The 24369-nt window shown below is 40.1% G+C and overlaps 2 protein-coding genes across 2 annotated transcripts; one reads left to right on the top strand and one right to left on the bottom strand.

Moving 5' to 3' along the window:
- Positions 1-99: 99 nt before the first annotated feature.
- nol10 (nucleolar protein 10) lies at positions 100-14774 on the bottom strand. The gene is made up of 21 exons (XM_051077940.1): positions 14607-14774; positions 14226-14271; positions 14021-14119; positions 13814-13891; positions 13697-13734; positions 12640-12776; positions 12449-12514; positions 12210-12270; positions 11520-11605; positions 11126-11204; positions 10411-10560; positions 10188-10254; positions 9354-9406; positions 4344-4470; positions 3265-3344; positions 3012-3110; positions 2561-2653; positions 2117-2293; positions 1413-1723; positions 950-1052; positions 100-847 (listed from the first exon to the last, which is right to left on the bottom strand). Exons 1-21 carry the CDS (start codon positions 14670-14672, stop codon positions 590-592), a joined length of 2274 nt encoding a protein of 757 aa, XP_050933897.1. The 5' UTR covers positions 14673-14774; the 3' UTR covers positions 100-589.
- Positions 14775-15378: 604 nt separating this feature from the next.
- On the top strand, positions 15379-24081 carry atp6v1c2 (ATPase H+ transporting V1 subunit C2). Its single transcript, XM_051078166.1, has 13 exons — positions 15379-15437; positions 15670-15872; positions 16431-16498; positions 17449-17534; positions 18075-18169; positions 19264-19355; positions 19460-19555; positions 19642-19710; positions 21863-21955; positions 22048-22135; positions 22218-22315; positions 22419-22548; positions 23626-24081. The coding sequence occupies exons 2-13, from the start codon at positions 15744-15746 to the stop codon at positions 23713-23715; spliced, it is 1134 nt and encodes a 377-aa protein (XP_050934123.1). The 5' UTR covers positions 15379-15437; positions 15670-15743; the 3' UTR covers positions 23716-24081.
- The last annotated feature ends 288 nt before the right edge of the window (positions 24082-24369 follow it).

The raw sequence follows: 24369 nt of genomic DNA, 5'->3' as shown, positions 1-24369 counted from the left end.
GAAGCATGCTCTAGTTTGATTGGGTATTTACACATCTTAAAACCATTGTGGCACTCAGAAGAAAATGGTATATTACAACTGTCAGCAATAAAAACGAGGTAGAAGAGCAAATGTTTATACAAGAGTTGTTAATTCAATATTGACTTAACAATATACAATTGTAAGAAAATGATTTTACACACACACACATTTTCTTCAATCCATTAAATGAAACAGTAGGCTCCACTGAAGAGCAGTAGTAAGAAACTAGATGCCTGAGACAAGGCAGGTCATGTCAAGTCCTTTCAGCTCTTCATATTGCTAATTCCTCCTGGGGCCATTCCTGCTAAAAAATATGCAGTCAAGCTACTTTAATAATGGATAATGGCATGAGCATTATATGCCACATAAGTAAACTTTTTTTAATGTCCTCTAAATTTGCAGAGAGCAGCTAAACACATGGCTCAGACCACCCAGGAGTGGGGGCAGGCTAATCTGATCACTGGTGTCAGTCTCTGTCTTGTGCAGAATGGCTCCAGAATGTCCCTAAAGCTTAAAAGCAGTGTTCCTCAACACTTGCAGACATCTTTCAGGGCTGAGGCAATGGAAACTACAAAAGTACAAAAAGATTTTTAGAGGAGGACTTTGCCAGAAATGCCTCTGCTGTCCATTCAGAACCCAGGCCCTGGGAGCGGCCTAGGCCTCCCTCCTCAGTACCGGCCTCTTCCTCCTCCTCTCCTCCTCTTCCTCTGCCGCCGCCCCAGCCTCTTCCACGGCCACTGCTCAGGTGTCCGGCTGAGCGCCTCAGCTTCTTCCTCTCCTGATGGTGTTCCCGCTCTGCCTGCTGCTGCTTCCTCTGCTGCTCCGACTGCGAAGGAGGACAGAATTATTTCTTATTTCTGCTAAATATTATTACAGTTAATTGTGGTTTTTTTTTATGATTTACAGTATATCACATGAGCAGTTTTACCTTTTTGAGAGTGAACGTTAGCTGTTTACTGCCCACTGCAGTGTCAGACACGTTGCTGGTTCCAGACTGCTCCTCCAACTTAAGACGATCCTCCAGAGAAGCCCTGGAAGAACACACACGTGTCAGATGCCATATATCAAACAGTTAGTATAGAACACAGTCAGATAGTATTAGCACAGAGATATACACTAAGTTTGTCATTATTATGGCTCTGTAATGTGCTGACCTTCACCTTAGGTATGGTTGTGTATATTATTTCTTTAAGTTTGTAAATGTATTCATTTTGAAAAAACATGTATCACAAAGTTCCGTGTGTAACAACACAAACAGGCTGAATATCTGCCTGCAACAGCTGCACCCCTAAAGTAGTGTGAATAATAATCTGAGTGTCAAAGAGCGTTCCACTCAATAAGGCAGTACTCTAAGAGTTTCATTATACAATAATACATTTCCATAGACATACTTCTGGAGTTTCTGCTTGCGGGCCATGTCATTAAAACTTCTGAACTCCTCCCCGGCTTTGATCTGATAAAACTGAGGCTGACTTGTCTTCTTGCTCTCAGCCATGTCTGAGGTTTTCTCTCCATTCTGTTCCCTCTTCAGCAGGACAGTGTTGCGGTCTGCCTCCTTCCTCTCCTGCCGCCGTCGGTCCCGGTCCTCCTGCCGTAGTAACCTCCGCTGTTCCCTCACCTCCTCCACCCAGCTCTTGTCATCGTCCGAGCTCTCCTCCTCGGAGCTGGCTCGCCCCTCGGGCTCCTCCTCATCCTCAGCCGCCTGGACAGATATATTACAGAGTTTTGAAAAATGTGTTTTGAAAAATATTTGTCCTTGGCTCAGGCCTGACCATTCATCCTAAAGCATGTCTAGAAAATACAGTATGACCCGACACAGCATGCTTCCAGAGGCCTGTGAACATTAGAGAAACAAATGACCATATCCGGAGGGACTGTAGAGCGCTGCAAGCTAATATTACACTTAACACACTATTTGCAATAAAAGAACTAAATGTGAAAAGCCACTATTTAGTTATACTACTCTCCTCTGGCTCAAACCAATTAAAAGTCAAGTCTGATGTTCTGGACTCATACTTGCATTTCTAAAGGCCTGGAGTCAAACATAAGATTCCACACCTGTGCAGCAAAATGTCACTGCTAAGCAAAGCATTACCTGCTGGGAAGCTGCAGCCTGCTGAGCCAGTAGACGCAGCTTCTTCTTCCTCTTCTGTCCGACCTTGGAGACGATGGGGTTGAGCAGGCGGAACTCCTCGCTCTGCTCGTCTACCTGGTAGTCGGGGTTTTCGAACATCAACTTGAAGCGGTCATCGCCCAAGATGCTGGGAAGAGCCTGCAGTTTTGAAAAGTTGAGATGGTGGAAATAATTGGGTTGATGGTTAAGTTACAGTTTACACAGATTCCGAAAATGCAATACTGATTGTTTTTCTTTTCCTTTGGGAAAGATGCAAAGACTAAACAAAAACAGAGAGACCAGGTGAGGTTTTAAGAAAAGTTGCCTGTAATGAAGACAATATCTTCAGAGTTCATAATTTAAGAGACCTAGGAGGCACAAATGGACACAAAACAACTTGATTTTGTTATCTATCTGTTCTCTTACCTTGCCCTTCTTTTTCCTGGAAGCCAGCTCTGCTTCATCATCACCCTCCTCCATCAGCTTGAGAGCCAGCTCCTTGTTCACCTTGGGCAACTTCTGTCTCAGTCAGAACAAATTGTACATTTGATTACAAACACAGGAAGTGGACCATATGATATAATCAGCTTAATTTGTGAAGCGATACACAAGTTTTTATTCACATCAACAAAAGCCTACCAGCTGCTAGAGGTAATTTGTTTTTCACTTCTGAAACGAGTGTGAAAGAATGTGAAAAAAAACTTAACGTGAAATTCTACTTAATGTAACTGATATGCAACACAATCAGGAATATACAACAACTGTAAGAGAAAGTGAAAAAAGTATAAAGAAAATAACTGCTATTCAACAGCAAGAATAGAGAGAAGAATTTCCAGAAAGAGTGGAAAGACAAGATATTTTTGTCAGGACCTCTCACCTTAACCTGTACTCTCTGAGTCCTGGACTCCTCAATCTTCTGGCGGATCTTATCCTTTCGATACTCCTCGTATGCAAAAGGATTTGCCATGCTTTTCACCTGTGGCCAAACCAACGATCAAATCGTAACAGTCCTCTTCCAGAACAACACTTCTATAAAAAGCTTTGTCTGTTATACAATGATCAGCCTTAATTTAACAACTAAATATTCAAGATATGTCAACAAAAGGTTGATATGGCAATGAACACCATACCTTGTGATAAAGCCTAATGTCCATGAAGAAGCCGTGCATGTAGGCTCTCAGGAGAGATGATCCCACCAGGTGAGACAAACCTGACACAAAGAAGGAAAACAAACAAAGCCAAGATTGACTTCAAGATTCAAGATAACTACATACATAGAGAAATGATAAAGACAGGAATATGTGAGAAAAAATCTATCTGAAAGATAGTGTATTTGACACAGAATGAAGATTCTTCTCTAATTTTGAGTTTTTCTTCAAAATCCAGCACACCTTGCCATTAGCTGTGCTGTCATACCAGCACCTCTCCAATTGTCAATTATATATTTATTTTCATTAGTTTCATGACATCATGTCTATGACAGACCAAGATGAACAAGTAATTTAGAGAAAATGTGCTCTGAGAATCTCCACCCTAGATTACTCATTCTCAGGTGTCAGTTGACAGTAGCACATTAGCACGGGTTGTGTTGACTGTTTAAAAACTTTTGTTGAGTCAAAGCTTGCATGCATGTGGGTGCATGTTGAAGGGACACAGAGAATGTGGAGTAAGTTGCTCTTCCCGGGATCTTCCATTAGTCCGCCCATGCTGCCTCAAGGTTACATAACAGGGCCGAACCACGCGGCTCCTGTAAATCAACACCCCTGTTCCCCTGCCTGCCCCCTCCTCTCAGTTTATTCCACATCAGCCAACCACCTTTCTGCTTCTTGTCATTTGATCTCTTTACTGCTGAGCCTGCATTCCAATGTTCATTCAACCCTTCCAGTGTCCACTCCCTCAACCCTCCTTCCTCCCACCCCCACACACTACTTTCCTTACCTAAAGCCTCTCAATCATCCCCTAGGTCTCTACTTATAGTCTAGCCACCTGTGCTAACCCCCAAGACGGCAAAGTGCTCAGACAGATCTGTTTAATTTGCAGAGGTGGGATAAAGCCCCTCTTTGTACAGTGATCTCTTTAGCCCTCTGTGTTTTTACACCAAAAACTAAATGACTAACTAACTGCATGCACTGCCTGTGACAAAGGGTTTTTTTCTTTTTTGCACATGCAATGACATTTGTGAGGAGAAATTGAAGCAACAAGGTCTCACCCAGATTCTCCAGGTCCTTTCGGGTGACAAACTTGTAGTCATCGTACACTGTACTCTCCGGGCTCTCCTCCAGCTCCTCTGTCAGGTTGTCAAGGAAGGAGCACCATCGTGGTGCAGGGCCCAGAGCCTGAAATCACACACACACACACACACAGAGCAGGGACTTCATCACATTCCTCTGAGGTCTTCCCATTTATTTTCCAGAGGCTGTCTAAGCATCTTTAACTGTTTCCAAGTTCCCTGGAATGGATGTCTCTCCATCTAATGTCAACTACTTCTTGTGTGAGAACAGGGAACATATGGGACCATGTATATTTGTTAAATCAGAGTGTCAGCACGTTTCACCTAAACTCATGCTGCTCCCATTTTACCATTTACATTTACTCGTTTAGCAGACTCTTTTGTCCAAAGCAACTTCCATGTGAGCGTGTCAGCAGGTCCTTTTATCTGTGGCTTTATTATCTATGCTCATTAATTTCATTTGCATAGGAGGATATAGTCTTTCTATGTAAATTTATTTAAGTTTTGGATGAAGCAGTGACAGCAGTGTAGAAGCTCGCACAAAAGTGAGCAAATGAGTGACAGTCATTTTAAGTAACCGTGACGGCACAAGTTTTAAAACAGTCATCACCAACGTCTTTAGATATAGATGTCAAGCTGCAGAGAATTGTGTCATTATTGCTCCCTGCTCTAATTATACCCCCTGAATTTTGGCCTCCATGATAAGCCTGTGTATATACCCCAGCTGTGTGTACTGATGCCTTTCTGAGTTAGCTGTTATTTGGGTATCCTCCACTTGACCCAGTACTGCCTACTCATCCCTCTGCATTTATGCCTCAGTTACCAGTTTAGAGATGAACTAGAATTGTTTTCCCTCGTGTTGATGAAACATGGCAGGGAACACAGCCAAATACCTGGAACAAACTTCAACACTGAGATTGCAGGTATGAATGTCCTTGGATGATTACAGAGCTGTTCCTTTACAGTTAATGACTGAGGCTGATTTCGCCTACATGTTCTCATCCACAGTCATCTCTGACTGTGTTATATCTTTAGATTTTCCTGATGTGGTTTAATGTTTTGTGATGTGTGATGTGACAGGAAGTGTGTTTTCCTGAGGCTTGTGTGTGTGTGTGTCAGTCATTCTCTAAGTGAAAAGCTAATAAATTCTCATTGTTATCTATGTCTACGCACATTTTCATGTATGTTGCAAAATGACTCATTTTTCACATTGTAAAACACCACAACACACACACGCACTCACACCTGGTTCAGATTAAAACCACAGAGTAAGTATGAAACCTGTCACATATTTGTTGACACAAAACTAGATGGACAGTCTAAGGTTTTGTTTCCATTCCAATAAAATCACAATCCTTTTATTTCCTTGTACTGTGGCGCTGTGTTGACATGTAACTCAACACTGGTGATAAAGCAACAGTTTCACCTCCTTCTTAGGAAGCAGCAATAAGCAGCAGTTGCATTTGACTCTCATAACACTGTCACAGCTACATTTCTATGCTGGAATATGCCCATGTTTAGAAACACTAGGCATATAAAACTCTGAAACCATGATACAAACTTCCACAATCGAAACACTGTGAGCGCTGAAAAGCATTTTAGTCTCATCCAATTTATGTCCTGGAAGTTGCACAGCAATATTTGCTATATTTAATATTTCAAACTCGTCTGGCTATCTGTTAGCAACAAAAAGCAATTTTACTCACTATAGTTTTAAATATGGTTATTTAATTTGGTGATTACGAACACACCAGTAGTTTAAAAAACATATAAATTCTATTATGATAATAGGTGCATTTTGTATTGCATCACTTGCTAAATAATAAAATAAACATTGATTGTTAACATGTTGTATGTAACTGTAACTGATTGAGAAAATTCTATTAAAAATTCTTAGTCACTGTAAGAGACTGCTAAAATTCATAATTCTTGTTCTGTGCAGCAAACGTAGATGTGAGTACCAGGAATAATCTCTCCTTCAAGTCTCACCAAGGAAACACTATACTGGAAGATAAAAATAGAAAACTTCATTCTGAAGTGACTCTAGAAGAAAACCACTTGACTTGTCTGACTTGTCTGTTGAAGCCTCATATTAATTTCAACTGAGCTGAAGAATACATTGTTACTCAGAACAATAACCATGGATCTTTAACATATGAATTGCACATTGTTGTACGTACGGCATGTAACTGCTGTATTAAGTCAGATTTGAAAAAAATCCAAGCTTCTCCTTTAAGGATTCACAAAAACTGTCTTAAGCTAAGCTTAAGTTTGGTCATCAGGCTCTGTGCATGAGGCTCTGTGCAGATGTCCATGTACTCTCCAATTTGTTGTGTCATCCAGTACGCTACAAGGCCACGTTGGAGTGTAATGTCTGTCAAATCATACCAATTTGTATTTTGTTTTATGCCACTATCTCTTATGTTCAAATCTTTTTTGTCTCACCCATATGTGGAAATAGAAAACACGGAACAAAAACACACAAAGCAAAGTGAGGGTTAACAAGTTGAAGGTAGAGCAGATCAAAGATCCCCTCATACACCATGACATTTCACTCAGTTGGAATCAGTGGATGGGTGGACTGAAGTCTTGTGGAAGAGACTAAACTAAAGCGTTTCTGTGGAATCTGCTCAGTCCACATATGAGATGACGTCACATGGTGTCATACACTGAGGCCAAAGTCAACAGAATTCAGTGTCCAGCACCCTGTCATTCTTTACTCTCATCACCACTGAGCTCATAGCTGATAAAGCTCCAAGTCGCCCGACAGAGATAGTCTGTGTGATGTGAGGAGTGGAGGACTGAGAACAGGTTTCCTTACACAGGAATACTGCACAAACACAAATGGCAGGTTGCCCTAACAAGTCTGAATGCACGTCATGATTTTTCCAAGTAGTCTGTTTCCTGACACCATAAACTATCACAAAAAACGTAGTTCTCAAGACAGGAGGTACTTGGCCAAATCAGAACGTGCAGCTCACATCAGAGTTACACAAAGGCTGCATTTCTCAGAAACTTGTGGCTTAAACATGGAGCCAACACCCACAAAACAGTCAACTCAGGTCACAGAAGACATTTCCTTCCTGATTAAGAATTGAGACAAATTGTACATTTTCCTTTACAATTCTTCTTATCAAAACAAAAATTTTTCTGATCCACTTATCCAACTAGGACTGGAATTAACAATTACCGTCATTTTTACTCAATGTGATTAGAGATACTGAATTTATTATCACATAAGACAAAGAAAAAGAGGCTGGAAATAGTCTTTTTTTCTTTTAAATGACTCAAACGATTAATCAATGATTCAAACTGTCTTTTCAGCTGGAGATCTGACATGTATTCACAGAGTTAAGTGATGTATTCACCTAACCCTTCTCTCTAACGCAGAGAAGAGCCAAAGTTCAGCACATCCGTGTCCATCATGTCTGGAATTTACCAGTTTACACAAAGCAAAGTCTAGTTTACTGTATACACACACACACACACACACATTCTCTGGACTAACACACTCTGGAAGATCATATCAGAGTCATGGGATGAACTGCTGATGACAAGCAGCTTTCTCCAGCTTTACTCATCATGCAGCAGCTTTGTGAGCATGAGATTAATGATAGAGAAAGTTAAGGGCTCACACACCCTATTGCTTGCCAGCTCCTGCAAATGTTCTTAAACAATCACCTACGTCACCAAAGCTTGTACACACAGCTGCTCTTTGGCAACAAGTATGCTGGTATATTGCAAAAGTATCAGATACAGTGCACACAAGAAGTACTTTTGTTCTGTATTTTCAGTCTTATTCTTATATATCTTATCATTGAAATTATTTTTTCTTCATTAATCTACACTCAATACCCCATTATAACAAAGGGAAAACAGAATTTTAGAAGTCTTTGCCCTTTGCTTTATATTTAGCTTGATTGATCGGGACATGATTTGGAAAGACACTCTCTTATCTATATAAGGTCTTCCAGCTGACTACACATATCAGAGTCAAAACCAAGATATGAGGTTGAAGGAAGAGCTCACCAGCCTTCACCAGATCGGGTGAAGGCTACAAAATACTTTCTACTGCACTGAATGTTCCCAAGAGCACAGTGGCCTCTAGAATTCTTAAATGGAGGGAATATGGAACAATCAGGATTCTTCCTAGAGCTGCTGTCACTCTGGCTGAGCTTCAGATATCCTGTGTGGAGGATGGTGAGGCTTCCAGAGGGACAACCATCACTGCAACATTCCACTGATCTGGGCTTTATGGTGGAGCCTCTCTGCCATACACATGAAAGTCCATTCAAGTTTGCAAAAAGCACCTAAAGGATTCAAAGACTGTGAGATTTTCTGGTCTGATGAAATCAAGCTTGAACTGTTTGGCATCAATTCTAAGAATCATGTTTGGAGGAACCAGGTACCACTCATCACCTGTCCATCCCATTAGTGAAGTATGTTGGTGGCAGCATCATGCTGTGTGGCTGGGACACTGGTCAGGGTTGAGGGAAAACTGAGCAAAGTACAAAGATATCCTTAATGAAAATCTGGACCTCAAACTGGGCTGAAGGTTCACCTTCAAACAGGTCAGTGACTGTAAGGACACAGCCAAGACAACACAGGAGTGACTTTGGGAACACTCAGTGAATGTCCTTGAGGGGGCCAACGACAGCCCTGACATGACCCAAATGAACATCTCCAGAGAGACCTGAAAATGGCAGAGCACTGACAGTTCCTAACCAACCAGAGAGAGCTTGAGAGAATCTGCAGAGAAGACTGGCTTTATTATTCTGGGGTATTGAGTGTAGATTAATTTTGGGGGGGCATATGGATATAACAATAACATAACAAAATATCAGAAAGGTGAAGGAGTCTGAACAATTTCTGAATTCATTGTGTATGCCTGTGAGCTGAGCACCTAATGAATATAATGTGAATGTGACCTGTGTGATGACGTTGCATGTAAAGTCAGAGCTAAGGAATGTAAATGGCCATGTACTCACCGGGGATGTAGAATGTGTTCATCTTGGGATCTTCGTTGGCAGTGAAGAGCATACCTAATACACAGGATGCAGGCAAAACAATGTAGATGAAAGGACAGATTATCTGTCGTGTGAACACTGAATGTAGTTCAAATCAATTCAGTTAAAGTCATGTACATTTGAAGGGAATTAGAAAACTGTTAAAAAGCTGTTAGGCAGCTGAAAAGTGACAAAGGAAAAAAAATGAAAGATTTGTGAGCCTAGTAATGTTGGGCATATTAATAAAAACATCAGTTACATTCAAAACTAAATACAGTAATAAGATGATAATATGAAAAACTAAATAATAATAAATCATGATTTCAATGATGACCTCAATGTGAATGTCAACTTCAGTTTTGTATCTTGTGTAAACTGGCTGGCATGAAATGACTGCAAACTGTCGAACAAGTGTGGTGGTGGTGCCACCTGGAGGTAGACAAGAACTGCAGAAAATCTACAGGTTGTGTCAAGGGTGCATTTATGAACTAATTTCTAAGTTCTAACCATTTTGTTGCCACATTAACATAAGGCAATAATTTCTATTCATCTTTAAATCTTGCTGATTCAACAATGCATAGAAGAATATGAGCTGCTAACTAAGCTGACTGATTTTTGTCCAAATACACTTTTATTATGATGGAATATACAATTTGTAATTTGTAATGTTCACTGTGTACATAGTACTCTACTTTTATTAAAAGTTTTTTAAATTTACTTTTCTATGCACTTGTTCTGCTGCTGTGATGCTGGTATTTCTCTACATAGGACCAATACACTTCGTCTTATCTTCTGATCTTGTTGAAGTTATTCTCACCTGACTTAGGGTAGATGCACACATCATTAATGTTGGTCTGAGGCTGTATGGAGGAGAACACCTTGCCCTGTGGTGAACAGATAGAATACATAAGAGAAGAACAGAATCAAGAGAGAATCTAGACAGATCCAGATAGTCCAACACTGACTTCACTTAAGCAAAAAATCAACACTTAATACATCATCATTCATATGCAGAGCAAGTCAGGTAAGCTGGGTCTTACATTGTCTTTGTTCCAGATTTTTATAATCTTGGAGTCAGCAGACACAACCAGGTCCAGTGGATCGTGGAAGTTGAGTGACTTGATTGGCAGGTTGTAGAAGTGGTCCTTAACCAGCAGCGGCTGGCTGGAGCGCAGGTCATACAGCAGCACCTTCAAGACAAAGCAATGGGTGGATAACACCACTTTGTTAGAAGTAGGCTTCTACCAAATGCTATAACAATATAAAAAAACAAGGTTGTGTTCAAGACCATATTATTCCCAACTGCAACTGTCACTTTTACATCAAAACCAACAGCAAAAATGGGCACATCTAACCAAAGGAGACAACCTCACATGGCCTCCTGGCTGCACCTGACCTTTTCAGTCAAAACTGAGCCCTTTTTGAAAACAGTGTAAGTTTTCAGGAAAGGATGCCTGACATCAGTCAATTCATTGTGAGTTGACTAATCACAGGAAGAAGAGGCAGAATGTCACGCCATGTGGGCAGCTGAGAGTTTACAACAACAACAAACAGAGAGGAAGCAGAACATGTAGCCATAGACCAGTGTTAGAGAGTTTCTAACCACAGCTTGACAGCTGAACAGATTCAAACAGGACTGATGTCCAGGCAGCCATCCTCAAAATACTGTGTGCTGCATTTCTTTTAATAATCAGCCAAAAACAACGTTAATGGAGTAAAAAAAAAGCAGAATATTGTGTGAGTGTTTTCCCTCACCTGTCCTGTGCTGGTGCCTACTGCCATCGTCAGCGAGCCATTAAACTTCAGTGAACTGATTGAGGGCAAACCTTGTACTCTGTCATGAAAAACACAATAAGAATATTAACAGAATAATAAATAATAATAAAGGGCAAAGTGAGACCCAATGGCAAAAATAAGTAATAATGCTGGACACAATGTAGATTCATTGTGACAGGACAATAAACTCACTGTGATCAGATAAAAGCTGAATATTTCTACACTGTACCATAATGATGCACAGCTTGCAGCTTGTTTTTATGCAGCACAGATACAGGCGCTGAATAAAAGTGCCATGTGGCTACATATGCATCGTCAGGCTGAGATTAGCCGAAATCATTTGACATCTCAGGTGTGACAGCTTGGTACTTACTCTGTTCCTTCAGTGAGGCTGCTCAGGGCGCAGTCCAGCATGCCCACTCTGTTCCGGACACGAGGGTCCCAGCATTCAACCCTTCCCTGGCGACCAAATGGAAGAAATGTCAGTGAGTCAGTTAAAAGCACGAACTGCAGATTTTAGCAAGCTTACAGCTCACGGCTCTCTAAAACTAGAGAGCCTTAAGACCAGTCACTAGAAGCTGCAGTGGGTAACTTCTTGTGTTGGCAGCTCCTAATGTAAGTGAGAGGTAACGGTTTGAAAAACTTCAACTTTAACACTCTGAAATCATGTAACAGGCTTATTTTTATCATCCCAGCTGGTGCGTGATGCTTTATGCCAAACAATATCAAAGAAATGAGAGAGGAGGGAGAAAGATCTACCATCAGGGGATCCAAAAACAAAGAATGCTAATGTATAAAACTGTGCAATTGCTCTGTTTCACTTTAAGCACATGTAACTCATGAACCCTGATACTGCAAGATGCAAAAATAACTTCTAACATTTTCTCTAAATACATTTTTATCCTTGTTGAGGAAATTTATTTTGAAGAATAGACTAACTTTTTGAAGTCTTAATATATTCTAGCATGCAATTAGCAACAAACAGCCACACACAGTCACTGTTTCACTCGAGTCTGCTAAGAACTGGTGCCTCATTTCACACACAGCCTGCTATGGCACTTACCTCAGAGGTTCCTGTGGCAAACAAATGATGGACGGGGTTGATGTCGCACACATTGTTCTCCCTGGTTTAGAAGTCAAGAAAAAGAGGCATCATGACCATCAGCTGAGAGCGGTGACAGCAAAGAGCTTGTCAAACTGTGGTACAACAACTTTCACCTGGCTGAATTTGGAGTTAACCACCGCTACTACTAGATCATACAAGTATCATTCCACATATCAACAATCACAGAAAATACTTACACAGCATCAGTCTGGAGTGAATTGAGGAAGCGCCCTTGTTCCAGATTCAGTCTGAACACCTCTGAACTGAAAACAAAAACAATTACAGTGTCATGAAACCAGCTAAGTCAGGAGACAGGCACAGGATACATCTAAAAAACACACCAGGATGACAGAGTGCCTCAACTTCTATCATTTAATCATATTCTCACCTTGTCCCCACAAAATAGAGGTCACAGGAGGGGTAGTGGTAGGAAAAGTCCCGTCCAAACTTAGGAATACGGGTCTTGTAGTAGTGTCCGTGCTGGGAGTGAAACTCTACATAACGGTCACAGTGCAGAAACACCAACTGCACAGACACACACAGAAACACAAAGTAAATTTAAAAGTGTAGTCAAATATACTGATATGTGCAAATCTGGCAGTTTTGTGAGAACAGTACTATTGATGACATGTGCTTATTAGTATATTAGTGAGTGTTTTCTCAGAGGACGTGAATATGACTGATGCTGGGAAATTGTAAAGATTAATATACACTCACTGTCCACTTTCTTGGGTCTAGCACAGAGGTAAAGGTGGTTTCATACTGGACTACATTATAATGAGAGGTATTACACATTTTTTGCCCTTCACCTTTATATACATGAGGGAGGCGAGAGCACGTCTGGATATAATACAGTCCAGTACAACACCATCACTAACTCTGACCTCTGTGCTAGACCCAAGAAAGTGGACACTGAGTGATAAACATCTACTTACATTTACACAGTTTCAACAATGTCACGAAAAACTGAATATTGAGAGCTTTGTAAAGACAGATGTTACAGCAGGGCTGTTGTATTGAATTGTATTAGATTATACAGGTGTATCTAATAAAGTGGCCACTGAGTGTATATACAGTTAATCAATATGACTACTCTAACTATATGACTATAAAAAATAACCTGTCTGCATCTGTGATACAGAGTGATTGCCTTTTTCCCAAACTGTATAAGCTTATACTATGTTATAAGCACAAAAAGGTTTGCTCTTCTAATAACTACTCTTACAACTAGGGATCCCTTCGGACACTTGGTTTGATTTTGAAGCCTATAATCTCATCAAGTTTCAGGTAAGTCAAATGCCACTGCCACTGTTTCTGTTGACCTCACAGTTCCTGAATATGAGGGCATGACAATAGTGTGCTTTTACAAACCATAAACACACATAACAACAAAGACCATATAAAAAGCAAACTATTCCAACAGCACTGGTACAGTAATGTCTTACCTTCGAGTAGTCATCAGACAGGACGTCAAAGGCCACAACTTCGAGGGAGAAAAAGAAACTCATCAAATGTAGTCATCCATGACACAGAAGCCAAAGAACAACTGTCTACTGACTTACCTTCTGAATCCAGACAGCGCTCAAACTTCAGGGACAGCTGATAGGTGTCATAACAGCGAATCCTGGGCTTGTAAGTGCCTGTAAGTAAATCATTAGAATAGAAAAAAATAAAAGAAATTAAATGGCCATCTGAACAGCAGGCCTGTTCTGACAACTGTTGTCAGTCTCACTTATAAGGAAGGTTTGCGTGCCACAGCTGCATCTTACCTGTTGCCAGGATGAACTGCCCATCTCTCGACACTTTGATAGAGGTGCACACTGTGGGCATCTCAAAGTCCTGGATAAGCTCAATCCTACGCTGGATATCTGGAAATATATATATAATGCTCAGGAACACAGGTTAAAGATAATGGCATGTATTTTGAAGAAAATTCACCAGTCTGCAATACTGAAATTGTAGCTGTAAACTCACCAACATCTTTCTTTTGTAGCTGTCTTTTCTTCCGATCTGACAGCCACTGCATTAAAGTAGAGGGGATTAGGATTTGGCGAATACATATACAATACAGTGCTTAGTTGTGGCAATACTTTTTGGTTTGTAGTTCATTTTAACTTAGGTCAATTACCATTACCGGTACAGCTACAGCTTTTTCTGAATTTAGTGGTATCGTATATAATTCAAGAAAGGCTGAGCTGAGGAGTCTTAATACATAGTTTAGGGGTGCTCTTGTCACGTTAGCTGACTTAGTTAGTTGTGTTAGCTAGCTAGTTGTGTTAGCTAGCTAGCTTGGTTAGAAATAAGCAGTAACCTCATAGCTTATGAAATGTAACAGCGTTAAGTTGTGCTTCTTACCTCTGGAAGAGACTTTCCATGGCTTAAATTGTAAATTTTCACATCATTCACACTAGATATCTGCATTGTAGAGAGTGAACAAGACTCTGGTGACACATAACACTATTACTACACACCGGCGAACTGCACTGAATCCACGTTGTTGCCTCGAAGCAAAAACAGGAAGTGAAGGTGGCTTTTCAGAAATAGGTCCGAGTAGAAACCACACTGACTGAACACGGTCCCCTTCCCTGCTAAAGTTATCCTAGGTTTAAACAATTAAAGAAATAATGTAATTGATAAAGTTAAAACACAGCACAAGGTGAATTTTCATGTCACGCGTAATTGTATCTGTTACTTATAAGGTCAACTGAGTTAGCTAGCTGCAGCCACATTAACAAACTCACAGTAACGTTAACCGTATGTCGCATGTAACAAATTACTGAGAATGATAGTATAATAGAATGACAGTTTTCAAGACTAAACCTGCCATGCAATCTAGATGATAAATAAGGATAAACTTATACATATTTTTACTTTAAATTATATGCTAAGTATATTTGGGCTACAGCTGCTATGGTTTTTAAATTGCTCACACATCAATGCAAAGTTTAGAAAAATTTAAAACAGCTCGTAAATGTACATGCAGCGCCAAAGGCTATTTTCGGCAACCCAGTGTATATTTGTATTTGCTCAAATCACCTGGAGTGCTGTTACAGCTTCTTGTGATCCTAGAAGACAGTGCACTGAAGAAAAAAAAAAAAGTGGACTGGCTGTCAGTCAGTCTCAGGTGGAGCCACTGCACAGACTCTCCCAACACTCACAGTGGGACTGACACAGGATGACCTGACGGTAAGAGTCCCTGCTTTGAAAGTTTATTTTCATTTTTTTGTGTGTCTTTTATTTAACTATACCAGTGAAAATGTTAATATAATCACAGGACACTTCGTGGAAACAGATCAAATAATATAAACAGCTGTAAGATCATTACATGTAATTTTAGTCAGCTTAGCACAAAAGATCATATGTTCTTTTATGATGATGGAGTTAATCTTACTGTATGTTTGTTTGTTCTGGATAACAGTTTATTTGGTGCCAAACGCCTGTTCTTGTGGGAGGGATTTTGACTTGACGTCTCTATGTGAAACACTGGGAGTCATGACAGACTTATGGTTGATTTCTGTCCCACTGGACAAGACCAGTTTAACCAGTGTAGAGAAACTCAAGCGCACCATTGCCAAAACCAACCTGGCCTCCTGCTGCAAGTTCTCCATTCCAGATCTCAAGGTGAGGCTGTTTATCGCCAAGGCCAATGAAGAGCCTGATGGGGCCAAATACAGCATACAGAGTAAATAAATACAGGGACCAGATATTAAACAGTCTCTCCTCTTGACCTGTGAAACAAACAAAGAGCAAGAAGAATTGTAAGTGTATGTTAGCTCTGTGTTTATACCAGTACAGTAGAGTGTAGTTGAGGAGCAAGATGGTGTTTGGTGTCCTTCTCTGGTGAAGGGATAAAGGCTCAGGTTGCTCTCTACAGTTTGAGGCAAAATTTCCATCTGACCCGTTTCACTCAACGTGATCAATGTTCACCTTGGCTGCCAGGAAGCACATTTTAACAGCTTTTTAAAAAAAAATTCTATCGAGAGCTCAAACATGAAAATCCCCATATTGAATGTGTTATATTGGCAGCTCCAGGCTGAATCTTAAAAGCCAGTAAGCTGACAAATGATTACACATGCAGAGCTGTTGCTCATGTTTCATGATTTGAGCTCTCACTGATGTCAGGTGGATGATGCATAATCCACAGTAGCACTAACGGTGTTGTCTATGCTGTGGCCTCAGGTGGGAATACTGGACAGTCTGCTCAGTATGTCAGATGATCTCTCCAGGCTCGACACACTGACTGAAAGGTAAACACATCCAAGACGGATAAACCAAACTGAAAATGTTGCCCATGCTTTGTTGATGCACATGGAACCTGTTTGTCTCTGTGGTCATTGCATGTTTGTAACTTAATGTGCACCTTTGTTCTTAATTAAGACTAGTAACCCTGAGCTTGTGTGCGGTCTGCACCATGATTAATTGATAGTCAGGGGCAGCTGACGGTTAGTTTTCCCTCCTGATTTTAAATTCATTGTTGGTGTATCTGAACTCACATACACACAGGCATTCCTGATTTATTCACTCACAAGAATAGAACAGACATGAGGTTACAGTGACCTTGACCTTTGACCTTTTATAACCAAAATCTTATATATCCTTGAGTCGCAATAAACAAATGTGCCAAATTTGTAGAAATCCCCTTGGGTCCTTCTCGAGATATTGCTTCTTGGTTGCATTTACACCTGTACATTCACACCTGTGAACTGTGATCTGTCCTCCTGTGATCGGATCACTCAGTATGCATGTTAATTCCAGGTATGACCAGTGCCCAAGAGGCTTCTTCAGTTCTAACTGACTGGTAGGGAGACCCAGGGACTTAACCGTCTGGGTTTATTAGTGCTCTTGGCTGTTTTAACAACAGTCACCAGAGTCGTTGGAATCACATGATCTAAAATATGTATATGGTCATCTTCTAAGGAATGTTACTTACCCCCTCAGGTGTAGGTAAACTGCTGAGTCCTGTGCTGAGCCATGCGTTTGTTAAATGGTTGTTTAGTTAGGTAACCTCCTGTATTGATCCATGTGTTTGTGTAATAGTTAAACAAACACATGAGTCAACACAATGTCCTCAAGTATCTACAACCAAATCCAGTTGCTCGATTCAAACCTTCCTGGATTTCCAGTAGTGAGGGCTGTAAATTATTGAAAATGTATAAATAACATATGACAGTGCTATTTTTCCTGTCGTCCTGGTCAGTGTGGTCAAAAAAACATGTCAGTGTATGAGGGAGGTGATGGAGCAGTCTACTGACAAAGTGCTGGAAAACGCCTTAGCCAATGGAGGTGAGTCACACACACACAGACACACACACACACACATGCTGAGGGTGTTAATTACATTGTATAGAAACTCATTAAGTAAGTGCATAGAAGCCTGAGGGTACATGCACATTGCAAATGAGACTAAGAGCTACTTAAACCAAGCTCCATATGTGTACACACAAACATCCACTCCCACATACACGCTCAGAGATGACACAGCCTGCACTCACCCCTTTTACCTTGTAATAGCCTCCTGCCTATGGGCAGTAGGACAGGGAAACAGCTGCACAGCACAAAGCAGGCTAACCCTGTCTCTGATCACTTTACCCCATCAGACCACAGCATGAATCAGAGAGCCGTCCTGTCACCCCTGAAAGCTTACTTCAAGTCTCTGAGGGGTATTTTATCTGCTGGCAGTTTGCTCTTTGAGCTGGAGTGCAATGATGTGTGACGCAGTGTGCATTTTTGCAGTGTTTTTGCTCTCTTGTGTTCTGAATGACACTCCTGTCAAACTCCCAAGTTTTGCTTTCTTTATGACCTATGTCTGTGTGTGTTTCTCAGTGGACCTGATGAGCTATATGACAAAGTTTCAGTGGGACAAAGCCAAGTATCCCACAGCTCTGCCTCTCTCTAGCCTGGCAGATATCATCAACAAGGTATGGACTAATGAAAATGAGGCTAATAATAAGTGACATGTAAATATGGTTGTTACAGTCAAAACCACCTTAAAGGGGTACTCCATCAGTTTATTACTGTACTTTCAAAAAGTTGTGAGAAACAAAAGAAACAGTTAAAGTCACAATGAAACATGAATGAGAGAGTCTTAAGTTTCTGTAATGTGACATGTTACTTAGTGAAACAGTTCAGTTACTAGAGGGATTTAAATGAAATCCTTCAAATCTGACTGGACCTCTGTTGGCATAGCTGAGTAAACACAACCTGATGGAGGGCGGTGGCCAGGACTGTTCACTTCCACCCCCACAGCCTACACCCATGATGTTAAATGATCAGGAAGAGGATAAAGATTAAACTGAAAAATTAGACCATAACCACATTGTTTGGAGATGTAAAAATATGTTTTTGATTACTCAAATCCAAGCATTCACTTCCAAATGTATTGCTCTGTTAGCTACTTTAACTAACAGTCACAGTGCACTTTTTTATATGATTGGCAGTACTAGCTAGCATCCCAAATCACATTTGGGTGCTAGGTATGATTTTGTGACACATATCTAGAACATAACAAGAAATAAATGAACAATTAACACAGGGATACATGATAAGAACTTGGAAAATGTAACTACAATTTTGCTGTGTCTTAGCATTTTAGTCCAAAAATACTGGATCCTACATATCCATAATGTAGCTTGAAAAAATTAACCCTGATGACATCATGACTTTTTCAGACTATGGAGAGCTCCTTCCAGAGCCACAGAAGACATATTTTCAAAGGCAAAATTGTACTAACCAGGACTAGTAAATAAACTTTTATATGTAAAATCAGTAGAATGCCCCTTTAATGCCCAACCAGCATGAATATAAAGAAACTGTGAGGTGAATTTAGCAAATCCAATTGAATTTGAAAAGGATATTTTTGCTATATATATGTCTATATCTATCTATCTATCTATCTATCTATCTATCTATATATATATATATATATATATACAGTGTATAAAGTTCCAAGTTCTCATACTAATTTTGAGGTTGTGATTTTTACATGTGCTGTTGATGCCTGCATGTGTGCCAGGAAGTTTCCCAGGTGGAGACAGAATTGAAATCTCAAGCTGCGGCGTACAACAGTGTGAAAACAAGCTTGCAAAGCCTTGAGCGCAAACAAGAGTGAGTAACATCAGATGCATATTAAGTAAAAATACATCATTGTATTAATTAATGGAAATGTATTCCATTAACATTCCAATTAATTGGAATGTCTGTCTTTCCAGTGGGAATTTGCAAACTCGCAGTTTGAATGACATCGTAAGAAAAGAAGACCTGGTGGTGTCAGAGTACCTCACCACTCTACTGGTAGTGGTCACCAGGTCAGTGCTACAATGTTTGTGCGTGTATATATTCTTGTGATATTTTTCATGTGTAAATGTGTATCTGCATATGTTTTTGGTCACAGAGGGAGCTACCTGCAGTGGGAAAGGACCTATGAATCTTTGTCAAATTTTGTGGTTCCGCGGTCAAGCAGGTAAGCTGTCTTTATGCACTTCTGGCTATGAGACAAGCCATTCTACTTGATCCAGGTACAAGTGCACTGGCAAAGCTCTGAGTATCTGTTCTCAGCATCCAAAAGGTCAGGCTAAGTAACCACAGGTGTTCCATTACCAGCAGAAAGTAAGAGTCTGTGTAGCTTGGATCAGTAGCAGGGAAGTAAATCTTTTTTCCGACGGAAAAATGTGTTCAGATGAAGTATTTCATATTTTAACGTTTTATTAAATCACAGCAGACCTTGATGCATGAGAAGTTACATTGATGTTACTAATAAGATCACTTTCCATCCCTCATGTATTGCTTACACCTGTGCTTTTTTTTCTGTGAAAAGCACGTGTAGGAAAAGCACAGGACTTCCTTGAAAAAGATATATTAATAAATAACATCACCACCTTGCCCTCTGACTAGAGGACAAACCAGCCAGGGTAACTGAGAACACCAGGGAGGGTGAACAGGGCCTTGTAGGTAATGAATGTGCCAAGACTAATGACAAAGTTAGATAGTTAAACAGCTAATGACAGCTGGGTGGGTACGATCTCCTGTGAGAAGTGTGTAATGCTTGCATAAAGTGTGTAATGCTTTACATCGCACGACAGAAGACATGAGCCCGGTTGTTCTTTCTTTCATTCATTCAACGCCTTTGATGAATTGTGTGTTGCCTGAGTAGTTGGTAGGTGTTGTTTTCTGTACATGAGCTGTTAGAGGTGCGCTGCTTCCAGTACCCAAAATCACTGAGGAGCACAGAACCCAACAGAATTTAATGTGCCAGTGACCTGTAATTACCACTTGTGACAGCAGAGGGTGCTGTTGCTGCTGCTCAGCAAAAGTTACATAGTGTTTCTTTATATAATGACAGTGTTTTGGAATTAAACTTTAAAGACCCTACATATGCTTCACCGCCACAGGTATTTTTACCTTTTCCTGGTCTCAGGACTCAGACTTTGCTCAACCTGTTAAGGTTAAACCACTTACATACATTACTTACTTAGGATTCTGACACTGAGTTTGGTGACCGCATGTTATTTGCAGTTCCATTCAACTCATCCGATCAGCTAAGATAACACCTTTGCAAGTGTGAGGGGCATTTAAATATGGAAGATTCAAAAAGTTTAAATTTAAACAAATTCATTCAAATAAATAAGGTGAACCACAATTCATATTAGAATATATTTCCTTTTTATGTATGCATTCCCTGTGTTATAATTAAATGAAAAACAAATGTTTAAAAGTACGGTTATTTAGCTTTTTGTCCTTGATAACTGAATGAATTGATTGTCATTGTGAATTTTCCATGCTACGTTAAAATCAAATTACAACACAGGAAGCAAGAGAAGAGATATTCTGCATGTCAGTGTTGTCCAGCAGAGGACAGGCTCACACAAAAGAAACTGCAATATGAAAAGCTATCACGGCTCCCATCAGCTCGTTTCATTAATTATAAACCCCTGCCTATGGCCCCATTTTGGCATTGATGATATGTCTCCATCTCAAAAAAGAAAAACATGCCTTACACCTCCTCAAGAAAACGAATGAGCTAATGACAACAATGCTTTGTAAAATTGGCAAGTCTATGCTGCCCTCTGCTGGACAACATGGCATGGAAAACTCCCAACGAAAAACAAGTCATTCAGTTATGAGACAAAGAGCTAAATAACTGTTTTTAGCTTTTACCTTCTAAGATGTGTTTTACATTTATTTAGACATAGGCACACATAGAATGATTTGTATGTTATTAGTTTTGTAGGTATTTCATCATAAAGTGTGACATAAATTGAATTTTTGACCAGATGATGGCACTAGAGGTAAAATCAACAGATTACCAGGGGTATCCCAATTCATCCTGAGGAGGACATAAATGTCAGCTAGCTAGCATAGCTAAAAACAACGGCAACAAACAACATCCATTGCTAATGCAAATATGATGATACATCATCAAACCATGTACGTGTCACAATGCACGATATATAGTTTAACCATCAGGCTGCACTATTACAGTACGTCAATATCACCCAGCTTTCAATGGCACAATTGTTCACTTTATTTTCTTTTGTTGTCTTTCAATTTGACCTGCTGTTGCATGTCGCCATGTTTTACTCAAATTTTCTCTCATTATTTTGTGTTACCATCAGGAAGCTGTATGAAGATGGAGAGGCGGGAGTTTTCTCAGTTACACTTTTCAAAAGAGCTGTGTGTGAATTCAAAGCCAAAGCCAAGGAGAGCAAGTAAGCAGGATGGATTGCCAGAAAATGACCCCATCAAGTCAAAGCTGTGTTGTCTGTGTCAGTTACCATAGTGTAGCCTATGATCCACACAGGTTCACTGTGCGTGAGTACAGCTTTGATCTGGAAGAGAAGAAGCAGCAGGAGATGAAGCAGCTAAGTGTCCACAAGAAAGAACAATATGTGCGTCAAACATCATGTATATTCGCTAGTTTTTTAGTGTGTGTGTTGTTGTGTATTTTAAATGTGTATGCCTCCTCCACAGGGAATCTTTGTACGCTGGCTGAAGGTTAATTTCAGTCAGGTGTTCATTGCCTGGATTCACTTGAAAGCTCTGAGGGTGTTTGTGGAATCAGTCCTCAGGTCAGTGCTGATGAGATAAGTGGTTTTCTCTTATTAACTCCCATCATTAATAAAAAATAGCATGTGATTCATGTGTGAGTAGACTCATGTTATATCCCGGCAGGTATGGATTACCTGTGAACTATCAGGCTCTTCTGCTGCAGACCGACCGGAAACGCTCGAAGAAACTCAGAGAAGAACTCGCCTCACTGTTCATGCATCTTGACCCCACTGCCACTGCCAGCAAGACCGATGTAAGAGGTCAAGCTGACCTTCACTGTTTCAAATGTCACTCATAATTATGACATTGTTACACTGATATTTCATCTAAAGCACAGACGAAAAGGCATAAAGACACAAACATAAAAATTCTTGAGCATGGAAGTTCACTTCTGACCTTGTGATCTGTATGAGCGATAAAACTTTTAACTTAAGGTCTAAGGTCCTCTAAGCTTCTCTGTAGCTTTCAACCACATCTGACAGTCTTAATCAGTAATCAGAAATGGCTTAGGTGACGCCGTTTGCACTCTTTACTGTTAATTCTAAATGGATAAAATTGCTAATTTTGTCCATCAATCTACACTTAATAGCCCATCATGACAAAGTGAAAACGTACTTTCAGAAGTTTTTGCAAATTTATTCATTAGTCATTTAGAATTTACAAAAGGTGCATCCTGTTTGCTTGTATCATACAACATACTTTTGTAAATGTGAGATTTTAGTTTTTGTTTTAATACATTTGCAAAATGGTCGTCATTTGATCCATTGTTAATATGAAAACTTAGATTAAGGTGTATGAATATACCTTCCACCTCTGCCCAAAGCCAGCTCATTAAAGCTTCTTCATTTAGCCTGTGTCTTAAATTTGGTGTTTGGCTTTGCTATCAAGATTTGTTACTCAGGCAAAAAAAAAAAAAAAAAAACAAACAAAAAAAAAAAACACCTGAAATCAAATATATTTAGAAACTGATTGCAGTGAATCATTTGGGGGGAATTTGTAGATGATTTTCCATTTTCATATGACCAGCGAGTAAAGTGAAGTAAAGATTTCATGTTGATGTCAGAGTAGAGAAGAGCAACCATCTGCTGTCCAGCCTACTTGAAATGACATCTGTCACATGCAAATGTATCCACGGCCTTGTCAGACTGCAGTGAGAAAAGAGAATTTGTGGTTAACAGTGCTGCACGTACATTTACTGCACGCAAATGAGGGCACAATAACTATGGTGCATAACATGCACACAGACGTGCCTGTGAAGTGAACTGAATTTGCATGGTGCACAGATGCTCCTATAGTAAAATGATGGGTTTTTTGTGTCTTTCTCTCTCAGGTAAACTGTGACATCCCAGGACTCTCTCAGCAGGAGTACTTCTCCTACATCTGCTTTTACATCAACACCAATTTGCTGGAGATCAGCTAGCAGTCAGCAAAGAGAACCCACACAATAACCAAGCAATGAGGGCCCTGTCGCTCATTCTGAAGCTGTTGTTCCAGGCCAGTTGCTCAGAGCCAGGCGCAGAAAGACCCTCAACACCAAAATAAAATAAATCTAATGAAGAATGTATCCTTCAATGTCTTCTCAACATTTCTCCTCAGTCAGAAAGAACTGGCTGCTTCAGACGGTGATGTAAATAATCCTGTCAGGTTAACAGTGGATGGATTTGGGTTCTCTTCGCTACAGCGCCAGCTGCACACGGACTACACTTTGTGACATGCTGCCCATGGAATTGTGGAACCATTTAAATACGTTTAATATCTAAAAATGTTGTTCAGTGTTTTCTTCTGAAAGAACATGTACTGTAACATTTAATGTCAGTGTACAGCCTCAAGCATTTTAAGTGAGGCCGTTCTTCCTAGAAATCTTAAAGCCATCACAATATAAGGAAGCAGATTTCCTGTACAATACATTTCTCAGCACATACAGTATGTTTTGTAGGTAAAGCATATCATGACTCTGTATACAACACTTCTCTCATAACTCATTTAATCAAACATATTGTCAAATGCGATGGTATCAATGCTGAAAGAGTCAAAAGTTATAATTCTTAACATTTTTATGAAATCAGAAATCATT

The sequence above is a fragment of the Lates calcarifer genome, linkage group LG19, assembly GCF_001640805.2.
Source record: "Lates calcarifer isolate ASB-BC8 linkage group LG19, TLL_Latcal_v3, whole genome shotgun sequence".
Classification (NCBI taxonomy): domain Eukaryota; kingdom Metazoa; phylum Chordata; class Actinopteri; family Centropomidae; genus Lates; species Lates calcarifer.
This window is presented reverse-complemented; position numbering and strand designations above follow the sequence as displayed.

Coding starts and splice junctions, on each gene's coding strand:
- nol10 (XM_051077940.1), bottom strand. CDS start 14,672: ATGCAGATATCTAGTGTGAATGATGTGAAAATTTACAATTTAAGCCAT. Junction 12,777..13,696: donor TGTCTGATGACTACTCGAAG/GTAAGACATTAC, acceptor GTGTCTGTGCAG/TTGGTGTTTCTGCACTGTGA. Junction 2,654..3,011: donor CTCAGAGAGTACAGGTTAAG/GTGAGAGGTCCT, acceptor TGACTGAGACAG/AAGTTGCCCAAGGTGAACAA.
- atp6v1c2 (XM_051078166.1), top strand. CDS start 15,744: ATGACAGACTTATGGTTGATTTCTGTCCCACTGGACAAGACCAGTTTA. Junction 15,873..16,430: donor TCTCCATTCCAGATCTCAAG/GTGAGGCTGTTT, acceptor CTGTGGCCTCAG/GTGGGAATACTGGACAGTCT. Junction 17,535..18,074: donor AAACGCCTTAGCCAATGGAG/GTGAGTCACACA, acceptor TGTGTTTCTCAG/TGGACCTGATGAGCTATATG.